The 21,443-nt window shown below is 38.7% G+C and overlaps 1 protein-coding gene across 1 annotated transcript; it reads right to left on the bottom strand.

The window, feature by feature from the left end:
- Positions 1-958: 958 nt before the first annotated feature.
- On the bottom strand, positions 959-21,148 carry LOC136867420 (E3 ubiquitin-protein ligase sina). Its single transcript, XM_067144623.2, has 5 exons — positions 20,472-21,148; positions 19,585-19,607; positions 17,524-17,963; positions 1,864-1,996; positions 959-1,733 (listed from the first exon to the last, which is right to left on the bottom strand). The coding sequence occupies exons 1-5, from the start codon at positions 20,488-20,490 to the stop codon at positions 1,512-1,514; spliced, it is 837 nt and encodes a 278-aa protein (XP_067000724.2). The 5' UTR covers positions 20,491-21,148; the 3' UTR covers positions 959-1,511.
- Positions 21,149-21,443: the final 295 nt, after the last annotated feature.

Below are 21,443 nucleotides of genomic sequence, written 5' to 3'. Positions count from 1 at the left end.
CTGCCTATGCACTTGGTTTTGTGCACTTCTGTCAGTATCCTCTGTACTCAGCACGAGCATATCATCTGATAATCTAAACATCTTGACACAATTTCATAAAGAACACTCCTTGAAATTTCAGGCAACTCGTACCTTAAGGACAAAATTGTGAAGCGTCTGTTTTCTTGAACCTTTGCATCAACTTTTTGTGCCAACTCTTCAGCAATGACAGACGATCGCCCACTACGCTTCTCGTTGTGGACATTACTACAACGTTCTTTACATGCTCTCTAACCCATTTTTTTTACCATTCCTTTGCTCATAGTGTGTTCTCCATATTATACTTCACTAATCTGCTGATGAATTGCAACACCTTTCAAGTTTTTTGCATTTAGAAAACGAATCACAGCACGTACTTCACACTCGACAGGACTATTAATTAATAATAATAATAATAATAATAATAATAATAATAATAATAATAATAATAATAATAATAATAATAATGTTATTTGTTTTACGTCCCACTAACTACTCTTATGGTTTTCGGAGACGCCAAGGTGCCGGAATTTAGTCCTGCAGGAGTTCTTTTACGTGCCAGTAAATCTACCGACACGAGGCTGACGTATTTGAGCACCTTCAAATACCACCGGACTGAGCCAGGATCGAACCTGCCAAGTTGGGGTCAGAAGGCCAGCGCCTTAACCGTCTGAGCCACTCATCCCGGCGGACTATTAATTGTCAGAGGCATTTTTAATATGCACAAACGTAAATACGGGCAAATGCTTCCGTAATGGCGTTTGTGGCTAGCCTACAGATGTACCTACTGAGCTCGTGTGATCTGAACAACAACCAAAGCACTGCAACAGCCATATTTAAAAACGGTGTTTACTTAAAAGACATACTTTGTATTTCTACAGAACCTACATTAGTGATTATCATTATAACCACTATTTAATAATCAGATCTGATCCACAAATGAATTTTATTGGAATCAAATGCATAATATAATGGCATCAAAGTACAAGTATTCCAAATAACTTAAATATAAAGGTATATAACTTAATTAATATCAAATTAGTTTAAATAGAAAATTCATTTAATAAAAAAAATCTATCAGCTCTTCGTCTGAAACAAATATCTCACAATTAACAGTTTACCAAATTGTGCATACACATACTACAAGTGGAAAAGGAACCTAGAATCTAGCAAATAAAATTACAGTGGTTTCCTGAATTTTATAAATAGATGCATCAGATATATAGGAGAAAATTACCAATAAATATTCCTACTGCATACAAAAAACTAAAAGAACATTAGCTCATAGTTTCATGCAATGTTTTTCCATTTTTTAAGGATGGGAAAATCCAAGATCTTGCCTATTGAATTAACTGGAGATAATTAGATGCAACAGCATCATCAGTTCTTAACTGTTCCCTCCATTGGTTTATTGCCCATATGATCCTTTAACCAAAGTCAACATTAGACATATGATGATATAGAAATCCTTCACCACTGGTTTGCAAGCTAGATCAAGGCCAAATGCGTATTGTGATTTTCAGATTATGATGTTGTTTTAATGATTTTAATATATTATTAGGAACAGTCAAGAACTCATCCTTCTGTAAAATTTCATCTACAGTCTTGTCCATATTTGCCACTGCCCCTGTGTAGCTCACTCCACGACAACCAAGATGATCCATGACTTCTACTTGGTACTTAAAGCTTGCTTGGTCCTGGGTTGTAGGAATCATCTGAAATCACCATCAGTTCTGAGTTATCATCAACATATTTACAAAAATGCATTTGATATTTTGGACATTTCTGGAGTGCTGGTGGATCAAACTTATTGCAAAATAAAAATAAAAACAAATGCAAACTAACCTGCATCCATAGGGCAGCCGTGGATCTTAAAGAATTGTGACACAAGAAGAACAATCCCCAACCCAAGATGTTATATGCGTGCACAAGTGGTGTGAGGGAGAACATGGTTATGACTTCAGAGAACTTTTTCCTACTAAAATCAATCAAACAGAAAGTTTAAGTCTTGAGTGATCTCTGGGAAGCATTCAGTAATTCCAGGGTCTAAAACTAGTGGTGATTAGGATTATCATTTGAATGGGAAGTACAACTAGGCAACAATATCCTCTTAAAACTAACCAGAAGAGAGATATCAGGAGTCTTTCGTTTTTATGCCCTTCATGACCATTTACTTTATTTTACCAATATCTTTATTCTTCTTTCTCTTCTTGGTTTTGGACCTATTCCTTTATACTGCTGGGATCAGAAAAGAACAAGTGTTGACAAAGTGAGGAGAGATAGGAAAGATGAAAATAAGAGCCTGGCACATGCCATTTGAAACACTGCCTAAGTCAGCTAGGTCCCTGTAGTTGCCAACCCATGTTTCCAAGCTGACAACCCATGAGGATTACTTTCTTAAATAACCAGCATATAACCTGGTGATCGAGGATGTTGGTGGTGGTGGTGATTATTGTTTTAAGAGGAAATACACCTGGACAACCATCGTCTATTAACACTAATCAGAGGAAGAAAATGGAAGGGGTCCAACAATTTGAAAAATGATGGTATTGGCCAAAGAAAGAGAATATCTAAGAAGAGCATGAAAATGAAAAACTCCCTAGGACTCAAGTGCTCTAACACGCAATCAAAAGTATGAAAGGGCCACCTGTTCAATACATGTCATATGTTATGTCTATACTTTATTCAGTGTGGGACTAGTTTTGACCTCTTTTACATATGACATCCTCCTCAGTCATATATGCCATAATAGGAATAATATCAAGTATGACAAAAGCAATCACTAAATATAAAATTGAAAACACTTGGTATATACTAATCTATATATTAAAAACATTTATGAAAACTAAAGTCAGTCAGTCCGGCCATTCTATCCGGTTGATTTCATTCATTTTTGTTTTAACTTAAAGGTATTCATGCACAAATTTGTCATCAGGTACTATAAATCACTTAACTTCCACCTTCCTCAAATTATTTCATTTTTTCAGTTTTTTGTATCTTTGAAGCAATCATATCTTTGGTTCTAATAGAGGTACAGAGTTCGTTTTGGCCTAAGAACACTCAGTAGATCAGGTTCTTTCATTTCAGCTCTTAACTATTCAAATTGGTTCATTCTGAGCAAAGTTATGAGTGCACATTAAATTTGACGCCTCATTTCTTCAACATTTTTTCTCATTGAACCAATCATATCTTTCGTTCTAATTGAGGTACGCAGTTCGTTTTGGTCTAAAAACGCTCAGTGGATCAAGCACTTTCTTTTGAGATAATAACTACTTACATTGGTAGATTATGAGAATAGTTATGAATACATTTGTCTCCATGACAAAGATCTTTGAAGGACTTTTTAATAGTTCGGCGCGTAGTGTTGTTCCAAGGAACGTTTAATTCAATTTCTTTGTGTAATGTATTTTCAAGTGTTTTCTTGACACAATATTACATTCTATTACCGCAGCAGATCATGTGCTTTATTTCATTAAGTCAGAACTTTGCAAATACATCCATGAGGATAGTAACGAACAACACCATACAGTGTACATTGCGGGCGGAGCCAGCGGCAAACTGCTAGTATTTGTTATGATAAAGATTGAAACCAAGGAAACACGTCCTTAAGCACATTGAGTCTTGCACAAGGTTGATGTTGATCAACTGATAATTGCAAAAACTAAATTGGGGCTTAAACAACAACTTAAGTCCCTATGTTGGGATAACTAGAATATTATTTCATAAAGGTAAGTACATGAATATTGAATAATACACTTAAAAAATATGGTGGAAAAACACATTGGATTGGATTTATGATTAATTAATAATTAATATTATTCTGTTAAATAGGGCGAGGATATCCTTGAGACATTGGTCACTCAAATATTTAAACATTTGATTGTGGATTTTGTCCAGCCCAGGAGCAGGGGATAACGTGGATGTATCCTACCATGACTTAAGATCATGTGTGGTAGTAATATGGAGGATCATGACCGTACCATGATATCCTTCATCCTCATGCGAGCCAGTTGACTGTGCGGTTAAGTTCGCATAGCTGTAAACTTGCTCTCGGGAGATGGTGGGTTTGAATCCCATTGTCAGCAGCCCTGAATATGGTTTTCAGTTTTCAAACCAGGCAAATGCTGGTACTGTACCTTAATTAAGGCCATGGCCACTACCTTCCTAATCCTAGCCCTTCCCCATCCTTGCATCGCCAAAAACCCTCCATTTGTTTGTGCGAGATTAAAAGGCTAGCATCCTCGTCTGTTGTCCCTCATTAGACGGAACCCTGGTCATCTCTGGTAGTAATATGGAGGATCATGACCATACAGTGATATCCTACATCCTCATGTGAGCAAGTTGATTGTGCGGTTAAGTTCGTATACCTGTAAGCTTGCTCTCGGGAGATGGTGGGTTCGAATCCCATTGTCAGCAGCCCTGAATATGGTTTTCCATTTTCAAACCAGGCAAATGCCTGTTTTTCCACAAGCCTGTGCTCATATATCTTTGTGTCCTAAGCTTGAAGGTCAGTTATTTTGACATTCCAGTTGTAGGACGGCAGTAAGTGGAAGTTGACACTGCATGAACAATGGCATAAATGCACTTAAGAGGATGTAATTTGCTTTTCATTATTGCTGTCGTCTGCTGCTACTCACTTCCAAGTGTGCAAATTCTCCTGGTTATAATCCACTAGCACTCAATGTTGCTTGTGCGTGTACTTCTGATGACTGAACGAGCCAATTCTAGCATGAAACATGCATCCACACAGATTGCACGTAATGGATGGGGGAGAATAAGGCTGCATTTGATGGAGTATGCGTAATTATCAATGAACCTCTTTGTGACTACGACGCTCTTGCTCAAACAGTTCAACAACATTAGAGTTGGTCTGATGCCAAAGCGAGTTATCCTTGACAAGTGTGTCCCAGGTTTTGAAGGTTGATGTGTGTGACTTTCGTGGTTTGTTTACATTGGTCTTTATAACGATTTAAAGGAACACCATTGGGTCTTATGCCTTAGGAAAGTTTATTATAAAGGAACTGACAAGAAACTGTTAGCCTGGTGTTGCTCATATGGCACACATGTCCAGTCCACCAAAGCCGATGGCCAATGATAGAGGCTTCTACACTGTTCATGCATGCTTCTCAAGAACGGCAAGATTGGAGACATGGTTCTCCCATTTGATATTTAAGATTGAACAAAGTTTCTGTATATGAAAATGTTCAAGTTCCTTGATGTCATGATGGTACAGGGTCCAGGTTTCACATCCATACAGTAATGATGTGATGATGACTGGTTTACACACCATAAGTTTGGTATGAACTGATAGGTCTTTATTCCTAAAGACCCGTTTGGATAGCCAATCAAATGTCATATGAGCAGCACAGAGTTTGTTTTCCACATCCCCTTCTGAGTTGCAACGTTTAAATAAGATGTTCCCAAGGTATGAGAAGTGATCTGCCTATTCCAGAATTACATCTGAGACAGAAGCATTGAACTCTGCAAGGCTAGTCCCTGGGGCAGGTTGGGCAAGGATCTTGGTTTTTTGTGCATTGATGGTGAAGCCAAAATAATCATATGTGCTCTTGAAACTATAGACTGATGACTGCAGCCCCTCAGTGTTAAGAGTAGATCATGCAGTATCATCAGTGAACTGCAGTTCAGTTACTCTGGTCACATGAGTTAAGCAAAGTGAGTGAAGTTCCGTCAAGTTGAAGAGACTTCCATTAAGACGATACCGTAAAACTATGTCTGAGGTATTAGTACATGATGAATCACAAAGCATAAATCTGCCATGTAGAAAAGAAAAAGTGTTGGGGCAAGTACACACCCTTGCTTCAGAGTCTATGTATAAGCATTAGAGATGTTTTTCTGATGGAGAACATGACCAGACATACCATCATGGAGTGTTTGAACCAGGCCAACAAAGCGTTTAGGGCAACCAAAGTGTCTCAACACTGCCCACATAGCAGACCTTGGGACACAGTCAAAAGCCTTCTCCAAATTATAAAACACTAAGTAATGAGGGTGCTGTTCTCTGCACTTTCCTTCAAGTTACCAGGCACAGAAGATCTGTCAATTATGACTATTGAGGCACATAAACCACACTGAGATTCTGGGAGAATTTTCTCAGAGACAACCTGGAGATGGCCAGTAGAATTCTTGCAAGAACACCAGCTATGGACAACAGGGATATACCACAATAGTTGCCACATATACTGCAACCACATTTCTTGGATTGATAATAGTAGTAATCCTCAACTAAGTACTTGCTGAGTTTCCCAGATTTAAAGGATTAATGTCAAGTATTTTTTTTAAGGATAAGCCTTCCTTTAGAATCAGCTCCATTGGAATGTTGTCAAGTCCAGCTGCCTTTCTGGGTTTCAGTTTGTTAAGAGCCTCACAGAATTCCTGGTATGATGATGTCATTGCTATCCATGGCTGCAGGGCCTGTTGTGGGATATCTCGGAGGAAGTCCTCAGCTTTGGTAGAGTTGTGATATAAAAGAGTGGAGAACTGTTGCCAGTACTCCAAGATGTCCTTCATACTGGTATTATTGTCAGCTGAATTCAGAGTTCCTACTGAAGAATGGTCCCTGCGTAGAAGTTTTGCAAGTCTTTGGCATCAGATAACTTTGAAGGTCTTGAGCTTTTGGTTGCCACCAGTTGTACTTCCTTTCCTTGATTCGAGTCTGGCATTTCAATTGAAGATATATAAAATGGACTTTCTTCAAGCTTGAAGATTAATCTTGCTGAAGGGATATAAGAGAGATATTATGAGACTCATAATTTCTGAATTTCTGCCCGCAAACCAATCTTAGCTCTTCTTTTCTTCAAAACAATAGATTCCTTAGCTGACTCATTTGTGACAGTTGAACTGGATGCCAATTGCTCAAGAGATCACATTCTGGAACTGTTTAGCAATGTACTGGTCTGAAAGTTTACAGAGGTCAAACTTCCTTCTGGACATACTTGAGCAATGCAGAGGCAATTTATGGTGAAAAGAGATTCTGAGTTGGCATATTGTGGTCTTCATGATCAGAACATCTTTCTTATCACATTGCTGGGTGATAATGTCGTCAAGAATATACCAGTGCTAAGAGTGTGGATGCATCCACGTGGTCATAAAATGGTTAGATAACTGTAACTAAGTATTAGTGATATGCAGTTCATTCTCAGCACATAGGCCGAAGAGCAATAACCAATTGGTGTTGCATTTTCCAATACCGTGTTTGCCCATCACATTTTCCCACAACCACTCCCAATTGTGACATTATTGCTGTAATAATAATAATTACAATAATGAAGCAGAGATGTAATAGCACTTTCATGTTTCAGTTTTACATGCAATGGAGGGTTTGGATTATGATCTTTGTTATGTAGTAGTAGTAGTAGTAGTAGTAGTAGTAGTAGTAGTAGTAGTAATAATAGTAGTAGTAGTAGTAGTAGTAGTAGTAGTAGTAGTAGTAGTAGTAGTAATATTAGTAGTAGTAGTAGTCGTCATAGTAGTAGTAGGGGTTTTTTTGTTATGGCAGGGGAAAATCTTTTAAAGACACCACTCTGTGTGGGAGTTGGATTTCCACCAACTAAAAACCCCTGCCCTCTTCACTCAGACCATTCTGGAACTGCTTGTTGGCATGACATCAGAATGGAGCGATGTATATTATTAAGTTCTTCCTTTCTCTTCTTTCTCCTTCATCCCCATAATGCTTGTCGCCATTGTCTTTACTGTGTTCCAGGCAAACGGGCTCTCTAACATAATCTGAACCAGATTCCTTGGCGTGAGTTGTCGGCCAAGTTGTTGGCAGGCTTTCCTTCGTTCTTCTTCCCATCGAACACAGTATAAAAAAGTGTGTTCTACTGTATCCCTTTCAGAACAGTACCGACAACCATCTCCCTGCGTCTTTCCCATCTTCATGGCGTATACGCCGAATCTTCCATGTCCTGTCAGGATCTGCGACAGATAGTAATCTACCTGCCGATGTCTACATTTAAGCCAGTCTCCTATGTTGGATATTAGCTTTTTTGTCCATTGGCCAACATCTGTTGTGCCATCCCATCGGTCTTGCCAGTCTAGTAAGAGTTGGTTCCTCGAGGCTTTCTTTTCTTCAGCAGATATAGTTGCACCCCTTTCATGCCAAAGTTTTCTCTCTACAACGAGGAGGTCAATGGGAATACTGGCAGCTACAACTTGTAAAGCTGCTGTCGAAACAGTTCGATATGCACAGGTAACTCTGAGCAGCATTTTCCTCTGTACTCTTTCCATAGCTCTTCAGTGAATCTTCCTCCTGAGTGCATTGTGCCAGATAGGTGCAGCATAAAGTAAAATGGAATATACTGCAGAGCACATAATCTGTCTCTTAACTGTTCTTGGTCCCCCGATGTTAGGCATAAGTCTGGCTAATGCCGATGCCTTCTTCTCTGCCTTTTGGGTTACTGCCTTCACATGTGCACCAAATGTGCAATTCCTGTCAATAAGAACCCCAAGGTATCGTACAGACTTTCCTGGGATAATCACTGTATCATTTAATAAGAAACGGACATTTATCCAATTCCTGGAACCTTTCAAAATTACAGCCTCAGTCTTATGTGGAGCCAATCTCAACTTATTATTTACCATCCAAAGGTTAACTCGTCTCAGTGATTCGTTTACTCGGAAGGTCAGTTCTTCTACATTCTCTGCTATTACCACTATTGCAAGGTCATCTGCATAACCAATAGATGTTGTCCCTTTTGTCAGCTGCAGGCGTAAGACACCATCATATAGAATGTTCCACAAGGTGGGTCCTAGGACAGATCCCTGTGGAATGCCAGCACTCATTTCAAGATCTTCTAAATCATGAAATCGTATTCTTCGTCCTTTGAAGTACTTAACGATTATTTGTTGTAGATACTGAGAAATGTTCATCCTACGAAGTTCTCTCAAAATAATGCCCAAGAAGCAGTGTTAAAAGCATTTTTGACATCTAGCATTATCAAGGCAGCCCATTTCTCACTGCTTTCTGCCTGTATTTGAATCACCCTCTCAATAGCTTGGGTTGTGTTTCTACCCTTTCTAAATCCAAACTGGTTCGAAGAAAGTCCTCCCTGTTGTTCAAGTTCTTTCTCCAGTCTAGTTTTAATCAATCCTTCGTAAAGTTTGCTCAAGTTGTTTAATAAGCAAAGTGGCCTGTATGCTGATGGATCTAATGATAGTTTCCCTGCCTTCAATAACAGCACTAGCTTGGCTACTTTCCACTCATTGGGGAATTCACGCTTTTTTAATAAATCATTGAAGACTGATAAGATCCAACCAGGTGCCACCTCAACTGCATACTTGATGGCTTCTGGTGGGATTCCATCTACACCTGGTGCCTTACCAGTCTTCATATTGCGTGCTACCTCTTGTAACTCAACCACAGTGAACGGTTCTGCAACACAAAAATCTCATTCCGTTTCAAGTCTGTCATTAGTACAAGGGAACAACTCCATTGCTATGGCTTTCCTTTTATCAGCTGGGAGCTGAACTGGTACCCTGTTGATTATTCGACCAGTCACTATCTTATATCCCGCTCCCCAGATATCACTGTCTAGATCTTTGCATAGCTTTTGCCAGAGACTTCTCTTACAATCCTTTATTAGCTTCATTAGTTGCCTCTTTGATGCCTTATAGTCAGCTTCTAATTGTATTAAGTTGACCTGGCTGATTGTTCCACCAGTAAGGGACTCGTGTTTTATATTTTGTTGATCCCCTCAATCGGCTGGTCCTACAAGCATCTTTAAGAACAGCAGTTACATCTTTTAGAGTATGTTGCACTGTATCTACAGTTTGTGACATCCACTCGATTGCAATTTTAAAAGTTTCCCAATTATAGTTCCACACCGTTTTCGTGATATCATTAAGCTTCTTCGATCCCTTAGAGATTCATCTTCCATAACTTCCCAGTCAACAATGAATGATGCTATACCCTGCGTTGAGCAGGTGACGTCTATGAAAGACTCTGAGTTCCCTCTGGAAAAAGTTGGTAAGATTCCAGTGTTATGAACCACCAGTCTAGGGTCGCTATCCATTCAGTAGTAGTAGTAGTAGTAGTAGTAGTAGTAGTAGTAGTAGTAGTAGTAGTAGGTTTTTTTGTTATGGCAGGGGAAAATCTTTTAAAGACACCACTCTGTGTGGGAGTTGGATTTCCACCAACTAAAAACCCCTGTTGTAGTAGTAGTAGTAGTAGTAGTAGTAGTAGTAGTAGTAGTAGTAGTAGTCCTCTCTGAACAAATTAAGTGGAAAAGAAATTTAAAATAAAACAAAATTATTTATTCAATGAAGAAATTTGGAAACAAAGTACAAAATAAAACAAAAATTTATTTAATTAAGCCAAAAAATCACTAACGAATCAAAGGGAACGTGAGTTTCCTGAGTAATATAACACTTGCAATTTACATACCCTTGACTAATCCACTGTCGCACATAAAGCGGATGACAAGATCAGCAATAGTCGTGTCATCAGCTAATGTGCGTTCAAGTGTTTCCTGCAGACCAAGGCTCTGTCTTACACCAGAGAGATTGGCGCACTCTGTGAGGATGTGGGCCACGGTGAAATCGGCACACCACAAAAACACACTGGGGGGGTCTTCCCTCTTTAGCAGATAAAAGTGTGTATATCATCCATGACCTATCCTCAGCCTATACAATACTATGGCCTCTCTCCGTGAAGGCCGTAAAGAGGACCGCCACACAGTGGTTGTCTTCTTAATTGATCTCCACTTGTTGGGAGTTCGGATAGCTAGCCACTCCGATACCCAGGCGCCAAGATGGTTCGACGTAGCTGAGAACAAATATCTTTAGCAGGTACATTAATAGATCTTGGAGGTAAAAGTTCTGTTTCCTTTGGAGCTTTATCCGCAAGTTCATTTCCTTCAATCCCAACGTGGCTTGGAAGCCACAAGAAAGTGATTCTGGTGCCAACATCACTTAACCTGGCTAGAAGGTCATGAATCTGCTGCACCAGTGGGTGTTGCAAGAAACAGATTTTAATAGACTGCAGAGAGCTTAACAAATCGGTACACATAAGAAAATGGTTTCTTTCGTCACCCAGTGCAAACTGCAGAGCTTCTAAGATGGCGCAAAGCTCCACAGTATACACGCTGCATACACCAGGAAGCGAGATCTTCATGCTCATATCGCTGATAAAGGAGCAGCCAACATTTTCTCTCATATTAGAACCGTCCATGAAGATACATCTCACGGCTGGATACTGATGATCGAAGTCCTGGAAATACCTCCGATAAATGGAGGAATCCATCTTCATCATGGGTCCATGGAGTAGATCTAGACATATATCCAGTTGCGGAACTAACCACGGAGGTACCTAGCTAAAGGTCTATTCAAGACAACCACCGATATCTATATTTAAATCATAACACAAGCTATCAATTCAAAACTCAACTGGCCGTGTGGCATTCGGCCGGTCTTGGTACCTCTGGTGATATTGGGTACTAAAGATGCATTGATAGCCTGGAAGTAGCGGCATTTCACAAATTTTGGCAGCGTATGTGAGGAGTAACTGCTGCTGATACCAAACTTACATTCTGGGATCATATAAAATGAGTGTGTGGTAGACAAGGCAGAGAGAATAACTATTGCATTAAGCACATTAATGAGCAGTGTAAAAGTCCAGAATCCAACAAGGGACCATTTCTGATGTCGATAGTTCAATCAATACTTCTATATGGCTCACAAATTTGGGCTGAGTCTTTGATGTATAAAAAATACGAGGGCGGTTTGAAAAGTTATCGGAATCACCGCTAGATGTCAGTGCTAGAGCAACGAGGTTCCCGCACAATAATCACACATCCTTTGTGAGTGAACACATGGTGTGTCAGTGCTCTAGCTGCAGGAGTGTGGTAATGACGACTCTTTGTTGTTGTTCCCGCGTAGTGATTTGTGACAATGGAAAAAACTGAGATTCGAGCAGTGATTAAATAATTTGTAAAGAAAGGTATGAAAGCAAAGGAAATTCATGCCGACTTTCAGAACACACTGCGGGACTCTGCTCCTTCATTTTCAACTGTTGCCAAGTGGACCAGCGAGTTTAAATTTGGTCGGGAGACCTTGGATGATGATCCGCGTAGTGGATGGTCAAAAAGTGTTACGACCCCAGAATTTATCGCAAAAGTGCATAAATAGGTCATGGAGGATCATCGACTGAAAGTGCGGGAGATTGCTGAAGCTGTAGGGATGTCTTCTGAATGGGTATATTATTTTTTAACCGAAGAATTGGGTATGAAAAAATTATCCGCAAGATGGGTGCCGCGGCTCTTGACATTGGACAATAAATGCACCAGATTGGAAATGTCCGAACAAAGTCTGGCCCGTTTTCAGTGCAACCAACAAGATTTTTTGCACCGTTTTGTGACTACAGATGAAACTTGGGTCCACTACTATACCCCAGAGACAAAACAGCAGTCAAAGCAGTGGAAACATGCTGATTCACCACCACCAAAGAAAGCAAAGGCAGTGCGTTCGGCCGGAAAGGACATGGCCTCAGTTTTCTGGGATGCAAAAGGCATTCTGCTGATAGATTATCTTCCTACTGGCCAAACAATTATGGGCAATACTATGCAAAACTCCTAGACCAACTACAGGAAAAGATACGGGAAACAAGGCCTGGTTTGGCAAGGTAAAAGGTCATCTTTCATCAGGACAACGCTCCGCCGCACACAAGTGTTATTGAACTGGGGTACGAATTGTTGCCACATCCACCTTATTCACCTGATTTGGCACCATCAGACTTTCATTTATTCCCCAAGCTGAAAATTTTCCTCAGTGGACGGAGATTTTCTACAAGGGAAGAACTGACAGCCGAATTGGAGAGGTATTTTGCAGGCCTAGAGGAATCTCATTTTCGAGATGGGATCAAGGCATTGGAACATCACTGTACCAAATGCATTAGTCTAAAGGGAGACTATGTTGAAAAATAAAAGCAGTTCCACTGAGGTAAGATACTTAATTCTAGTACATTCCGAGAACTTTTCAAAGCACCTACATATTGGCGAAGTATACCTGCAGTACAATGGAGTTCAGCTTTAAGAATTACAAGTGCATATCATACAGTATCCAGACCTGCGATCCTTATGGTAGCAGCAGCACCACTGATTGACTTACTTGCCTTAGAGGGACTGGAAGCCTGGCATACTCAAGGAGAGTTAGAAAGAAATGCACCCAGAAGCTGGCTTATGCCAAACAAATGGAATGATGGCAGCAAAGATGGGAGGAAATTCCACGAGGGAAATGGACTAAGCGGCTGATACCATGTTTAGCAAAATGGAAAGCACGAGCACATGGTGAAGTTAATTATTACCTTATGCAGCTCTTGACAGACCACAGATACTTCAGAAAATTTCTGCATAGAATAGGCAGAGCGAGTGATCCATTAAGTATTTATTGCAATTATACTGACGATGTACTTCACACCTTTTATTATGTGAGCATTGGTCTACATGAAGATGTTTAGAAGTTGAGCACCGGGCGAGTTGGCCGTGCGGTCAGGGGCACGTGGCTGTGAGCTTGCACCCGGGAGATAGTGGGTATGAATCCCACTGTTGGCAGCCCTGAAGATAGTTTTCCGCAGTTTCCCATTTTCACACCAGGCAAATGCTGGGGCTGTACCTTAATAAAGGCCATGGCCGTTTCCCTCCAACTCCTAGGCCTTTCCTATCCCATCATCGCCATGAGACCTATCAGTGTTGGTGTGACATAAAGCCACTAGAAAAAAAAAGTTGAGCAAGGAGAACTGACACTAGAATCTATTCTCCTAGTGATGTTAAGGAACTAGGAATGTTGGGATTAGATGGCTGCATATGCAGAGAAAAAGAGTGATATGGATGCTCATGAACATCAGTAAAGGAGAAATCAAGAAAGAAGAAGCCTGATAGGGTAAAAGCACGATGCAGCCCTGAAAAAATGCAAGAGCAGTTACGGGGCAGAGATGTACATCATGGGAAAACGGTGTGTGGTTTTTAGTTGGTAAGAATCCTGCACGCTTGTGGAGTGCGAACCCTTCACAAGTGTCTCATGAAAGATTTTCCACACTCCCTCGTAAAAAAATAAAATAAAATACTATTATTGTTATTACTATTAGAGGACACATGCTGCTCTGCAAATAACATGCCTTAATATAAACATCATGAATTCAATACTAATCTTGGTCATTTTGGACATTTCCTTTCTTACCCCTTGTGACCCACATGCCTGATGGAGCCAACAGCAGCCAGAGTGTCACAATTCATCTCAGTGACGCTGAACAGCAGTATGGATTCGACACTAATATTGGTCATTTTCAATGATTTTTACATGTCACTCCCTCCCAACCCCCAATTGTAGGGGTACTATAGGTGTCCTACCCCCACAGTATTTTGCTCCAGATAGTAACTCATAGGTGATGTGCACCAAGAAGTGGTTGAGAGCTATGCTGGAAGATATACATAAACATACATCATTTTGGTTATTTTGGACATTTTCTTTTTCACCCCTTCTCAACCCCCTCCACCCCCCATGCGATGGTGGCTGAACTTGGACTTAAATATCACTATTCATCTTAGTGACTCCAAAATCTATGGATTCAATATTAATATAGGTCGATTTCAATTATTTTTACAAGTTACTCCCTCCCCACTCCCTCCTTAGGGGGGTTAGGTGTGTCTTTCTCCCATAGTATTTCTCTCCAGATAATGCAGTCTTGCTGTCATTTTTAATAGTTTAGTTTCGATATATTGCTTCTTAACTGTGTGCAACCCACTAAGCACAGAATGTATTGCTGGCTAGAGTGAGCCTTCACCTGCAATTACTGAAGTGATCAATTAATGATTTTATTTTATGATTATTCAAAGTTGACAGAACTTAGAAACCTATCAATGCTTGATGATTCACTGGCAGGTAATTCCGGAGAGAATAAACCAAACTGAAGCAGATCGGTCCAGTAGAATGGCCGAACAGACTAGACAAAGCTGTTTTTAGGAAAAATGTTTATGTGTAGATTATTATTATTATTATTATTATTATTATTATTATTATTATTATTATTATTATTATTATTATTATTATTATTATTATTATTATTATTCTTTCTGATGAAGCCTGCTAAGGACCACATGCCAATTTCAATTCAGTTCCTCATACTGTGTTGTTTTCTCTTCCGCTCCTTCCAATATTCTTTCATCCTTTTACTATACTGTTTCCTTCTGTCCTCGGACCACTTCGCACCAGGCTTCTTGTTCAATCTTCCTTGGAATCCTTCCATACCTACAACCTTCTTTCTAAAAATTTCTGTCCATAGTTTCTTCTTCTCTTATATTATTTCTTTCTAAATCTCTCCTTACTTCTTGAATCCAGCTAGTTGTTGCCTTTTTGTCGCAAAGATACTTGAAAATCTGTTGTGTTAATCTGGAATCATCCATTCTGTAAATATGTTCGAAAAATTGCAATCTCCTTTTTCTTATGGTTTCTGTTATGTTTTCAATAATGTTCCTGTATATTTCATCATCAGATCTTAATTTCCATACTTCTGTTGTTTTCATAGGGCCTAAGATTTTTCTCATGACTCTCCTTTCTAGTACCTCAAGTTTATCCAATCTGTAGTTTAGTGCATATAAGCATTCCGGTTTCATCACTGTAGTGTAGTGCCTTATTTTAAGATTTTTAGATAGACACTTTTTGTTATAAAAATTCTTTGTGATACCATATGCTCTTTCCATCTTGTGAACCCTTTCTTCTACTGCAGATTTGTCTAAACCATTTTCTTGAATTATTTCTCCCAGATACTTGAATTTCGTTACTCTTTTTACTGGACCAATATCTGTTGACAAAAATTTTGGAGCAATCTTGATGTTTGTAATAAATTTTGTTTTTTCTACGGAGGTTCTCAAACCTGTCTTGTTGGCTATTTCTTCCAAGAGATCGACTTGTGTTGTTGCACTTGTTAGGTTTTCTGACAATATAGCAAAATTGTCTGCAAATGCTAGGCAATTTATTTCAATGCCTTTGTTTTTCTCCCCAAAGTTACTGGCAAAATGTTATGCTCTTTAAGCTTTACATCCCCAATTCTTACAATTTTCTCTAGAACACAGTTGAATAGAAGGGGTGACAGACCATCACCTTGCCGTATCCCTGTATTTATCTGAATAGGTTTCGATATCTCACCCATAAATTTCACCTTTGAAATTTGTGTCAGTAAGGGCTTCAGCATTCTGTTATATGGCGTTGAGGCACGGACACTAACTGAGACCATGTGCAAGAGATTGCAAGCATTTGAAATGTGGACGTACCGAAGGATGCTGAAGATACCTTGGACAGCTAAAATGACCAATACAGACGTTTTGCACCGTATGAGCAAAGAACCGGAAATTCTCACTACCATCAAGAGAAGGAAACTAGAATACTTTGGTCATATGATGCGGAACTCTACAGTAAATACCACCTTCTGCAAGTAGTACTCCAAGGGAAAATTAATGGAAAACGTGATCCGGGGAGAAGTAGGACATCATGGCTCGGCAACTTGAGCCAGTGGTTTGGGGTGACAAAGCTTACTCTGTTCAGAACAGCTATGAACAAACAACAGATCATGCTACTGATCGCCAATGTTCTGCGAGGACATGGCACATGAAGAAGAAGAAGAATTTAATTTTCACTCCAAATTCATGCATTCTTCTTCTTCTTCTTCTTCTTCTTCTTCTTCTTCTTCTTATTATTATTATTATTATTATTATTATTATTATTATTATTATTATTATTATTATTATTATTTAAATACAGCATATGCTTAAATATATCAGATTTGCTTTTGTCCTTTATCCTTTTAACTCCGGGAGATAGTAGGTTCGAATCCCACTATCGGCAGCCCTGAAAATGGTTTTCCGTGGTTTCCCATTTTCACACCAGGCAAATGCTGGGGCTGTACCTTAATTAAGGCCACGGCCACTTCCTTCCAACTCCTAGGCCTTTCCTATCCCATCGTTGCCATAAGACCTATCTGTGTCGGTGCGACGTAAAGCCCCTAGCAAAAAAAAAAAATTATCCTTTTAACCTAAGATTGCATTTATTGAATACAAAATATTAATAACTTTGTAAGAGAGTAAAGTAAAGTTTTACATTCAGACATAGCCATTTGCACTGCTATGCTTTGTATCTACTCACTGAACCTGCTGTTGTGTCATCTGTCCTGAATTTTATAATTGCACTGTGCAATTTTCTGGTGGTCTTTGAGCTTGCCATAATTAATCTCATTACAATAGATCCACATTACCTTTAATTTTCAATACCCCTTTTAGGTGCTTATCTTTTTTGTTATCTATTACAAGAGATAACCAGACAACATACATCCACACTACATGATCAAAATATCCTTAGATTCTTAAACAAATCTATTGTAATACATTAATCAGTTTCAGAAAAAATTACAGAAGAGGGCAAATAACTTGCTGCATAGTAAATGATAAAACAAAAGAGAAAGATAATAAAAACTGTTCAGTCAACTCAGAGGTATTTACTTACCATTCTGTAACTGCCTGTGTTTTCACTTTCACTGTATAACCATGTTTCTCACTGAGATGACAGGTCATATTATGATAACTGTAGCTTTCTTTACAACCCTGCACTGGACATTGATGTGTACGATGAAAGCATACTGCCTCATGCTGAGGTTTATCAATGAGTAATACTGTCTCACTGCACCCCTCAATATGGAAGCGACAGGGTAGAACTACCACTTCTGCAATTGCTTCAGCAACAAAGTTACGAGACATCATGGACCTGTAGCTTTTACATAACGGACAAGACTTCAACTTTTTCCAACAATTGTTACATGCATGGTGACCTTTGTCACACTGGTATATTGGAGGCAATGCAACTTCTAAGCAGACTGGACATTCTAAAATGGACCAGATTTTGGACAATTCAATGTTCGCAAGTTGTATAGTGTCAGTCTGAACATCCTGAAAGAGAAATCAAAATGAATTTGATATTCTAAGCTAACACCCAATATTAATTGAAAATTAGAATATCATCCAATGGTAGCTACTATACACAAGAAAAATTACAAGGGCAAGTCAAATGATAACCTTAAAAATGTAATAAAAGTTTTAAATATTGCACTGCAGTTCTGTTCATTGGTACTACTGTTGCAAAAGTCTTAATGAAAATCACATAGATGGCAGCATCACGTAAACAAGCAAACACCATCAAAGTGCCAGTGTAACAATGGTCACCCTACTTCAGACGTGCGAAAGAGGAACAGCAGTCTGTTATTCAGGTTTTGAGTACCAAAGATGTGAAATCTATTGAAATTCATCAATGAATGGCAATTCAGTATGGTGATACATGTTTGTCACAGCAGTAATATGAACAGGCTCGGCCCCATACTGCCCACACAATAGTTGCAACCATCAAAGACCTGGATTCTGAGTGTCTTCCACATCCATCATATTCACCAGATCATGCTCCTAGTGATTACCACATGTTTGGGCCACTCAAGGAAGCACCAGGAGGAAAGACATTCCATTCGTATGAAGATGAAGGCTGCTTAGACAAGCAAAAGATTTTTTTCTACAGAAATCCATCTACTTAGTAAGCACTGGAGAACTCGCATTGAATATAATGGAAACTACAGTTACGCACTGCTTTTTCTCAAAATAAATTGATTTTTTTAAGGTTTTCATTTGACTTGCACTTATTGCATAACAATGTCAAACAAAGAAGGTGGCTAAGCAGTACATGGGTGACAGTCATTAACAATCTTGGATTTTGATTTCCTGTTTTGTCGTGCTCAGTGCTTTTAGGTCAAGGAAAGAAGAAGAATGTATTACAACGCATATTTACTCACATGGAAAGTACTGGTAATATTTAATTCATGCAGAAATTCTTTAGAATTGAGAATAGATTGAGAAAGCATAAACTTAATGAAAATCATCATCTTCTTAGGATTTGTCCCGCAATGGAGCAGCGTCTGCCGGATGAACTATTCAACTCAGTGACCCCAAAATCTATGGATTCAATATTAATATAGGTCATTTTCAATTATTTCTACAAGTTACTCCCTCTCCACTCCACCCTTAGGTGGGGGTTAGGTATGTCTTTCTCCCACAATATTTCTCTCCAGATGGTATTATGTCATATGTGTACCAAGTTTGATTGAAAATGCAGTCTTGCCTATAGTCACTGTCATTTTTAATAGTTTAGCTTTGATATATTGTTCCTTAACTTCAGAAGTTCACTTCTGTTAGTGCTAAATTTTTAGTTTCCTTGATACTCCATTGTCATATTATCAATGGTAGTCCATCAATGGTGATAATCCACCATCCTAACCTGCTGTCGGTTCAGCATGAGAGGGAAGAATGTAATAAATTAGAAGTTGAGAACAAGACATTCTTCTGCTTCCTCTGTGTGGTATAAAACAAAAATTCAGTAAAGAATTGTGGAACAATCCTTCACTAATTTGTGAAGGAATTTGACTGTCTTTTTTGTTCTATTCTTGAGAAATGAAAGAGGTATATTTGATGAGCTATGACATGGAATCAAGTAATGACACTGAATATTAAAAATAATAAAATTTCTTACCTTTGAACATTTAAATTTTATACCTGAAATCAAAAGAAAATAAGAACAGGTTAATTTTGGTCTGTATGGTTCACTTTATAGGAGACTGTTTTGGTTTTTCCCAATTACAGTATTAGTAGTAATTGTTGTTATTTGAAAAAGAATGTGATGAAGAAATGGAACTACTTAAGTTTTCTAGTGGTATACATTTTAACAATAGCTTAATGACAAAGAATGTATTTCCCTTTCCACAACTTCTTTAGTTTATAAATAACAGAAAGGATAAAACAAGTGCAAATCAAATAATACTGTATATAGTAAGAAGCAAACATTGAAAGTCACATACAAATTTTTTTTTTTTTTTTTTGCTAGTGGCTTTACGTCGCACCAACACAGATAAGTCTTATGGCAACGATGGGATAGGAAAGGCCTAGGAGTTGGAAGGTAGCAGCCATGGCCTTAATTAAGGTACAGCCCCAGAATTTGCCTGGTGTGAAAATGGGAAACCTTGGAAAACCATCTTCCGGGCTGCTGACAGTTGGGATTCAAACCCACTATATCCCAGATGCAAGCTCACAGCCGTGTGCCCCTAACCGCATGGCCAACTCGCACGGTACAAAAAGATAAATACAATGACCAGGCAGATAAGGCAAGCAATAACAATGACAAACCAAACATACACTACAAAATCCGAACACATCTCTGTTAATGTCATGTGAAAGATTGTTTCTCATGCACATTCAGGTGTGAAATATTCTCCTAGATCAAGAAAATTTTCCAACTGCGGTTCAAAATCAATCATCAGCCCTTACTGAAAAACAAATGCAGGTTTCATACTGAAAGCGCTTTACTGTAAATAAAAGCAGGGTACATTCCCTTATTAGTTTTGGGTCAATAGCAAAGCCTACCTGTTGTTCCTTCATTCATCTGCTATAACACATTCACTCCAATATCCGAGCAGGGTCGAATTAGGTATCATGTGTGAAAAATACCATATCCGACCTCAGTCGGATTTGAATTTGTGACAACTTTTTATGTTCAAATGTATGTTAGATGACACAGTAGATAGCGGGCAGATGAATATTTTTCTACAACTTGAGGCAATTTGTTGCATTGTGGGATGTGTGATCTAAATAAACATGTGCAAACACTGTGATGGTGAAATTTATTTTCGACCAACAGGATTCAACCTGGCTAACCATGGTGTCATACCATAAAAATAGACTCAATGCCTTTTACAATCATGCCACCAGGCAGGTTAGCTTCGCAACAACTACTGTTTCATTTTCAGCTACAGCACAATTTTACAATACTCTTCTCTTCCACCCAGGCAAGTTTCCAATATCCTCAACATTTATTTTTCAAGTTATGGGAGTTCTAACATAGAATTTTTACTCTGAATTGAACAATATAAGATTCAAATGAAACATGAATTTTTAACAATGTGTTTTAAAAGAATATCAATGGACAGAAAGAAAAGTTTAAATTATTCATGAATTCAAATTAACCAGGTTCTGCTGTATAAAGAATATTTCTAATAGTACCATTAAAACCAATTTTTGTTAACAGTTACTGAAACAATGTATTTTAAAGATTTATTGGCTTCTGTGGTAGGAATTTGTTGTCCAGGTCTTTTTTCACACTGTGAAAAAAGATTTTTTTTCTGCAAGTCATTTAACGTTTAACACATCAAAGGTTTTCAGCGATGCAGTATTTGTTTTCTCTTTTTTTTTACAGTCTAATATGACATTCTTTTAATGTGTTGAGTGTTCAGTTTGAAGGCCGGTTTGATCCTCAACCCCTCTGCCATTAGCTGTCATAGATATCCTAGCCATTACTGATTAGGCATACTAGAGAAATGAGGAGTGAGGCAATTTCCT

This window comes from Anabrus simplex, chromosome 3 (assembly GCF_040414725.1).
Source record: "Anabrus simplex isolate iqAnaSimp1 chromosome 3, ASM4041472v1, whole genome shotgun sequence".
Taxonomy (NCBI): Eukaryota; Metazoa; Arthropoda; class Insecta; order Orthoptera; family Tettigoniidae; genus Anabrus; species Anabrus simplex.
The sequence above is the reverse complement of the archived record's forward strand: the minus strand, read 5'-3'. Positions and strand labels throughout refer to the sequence as shown.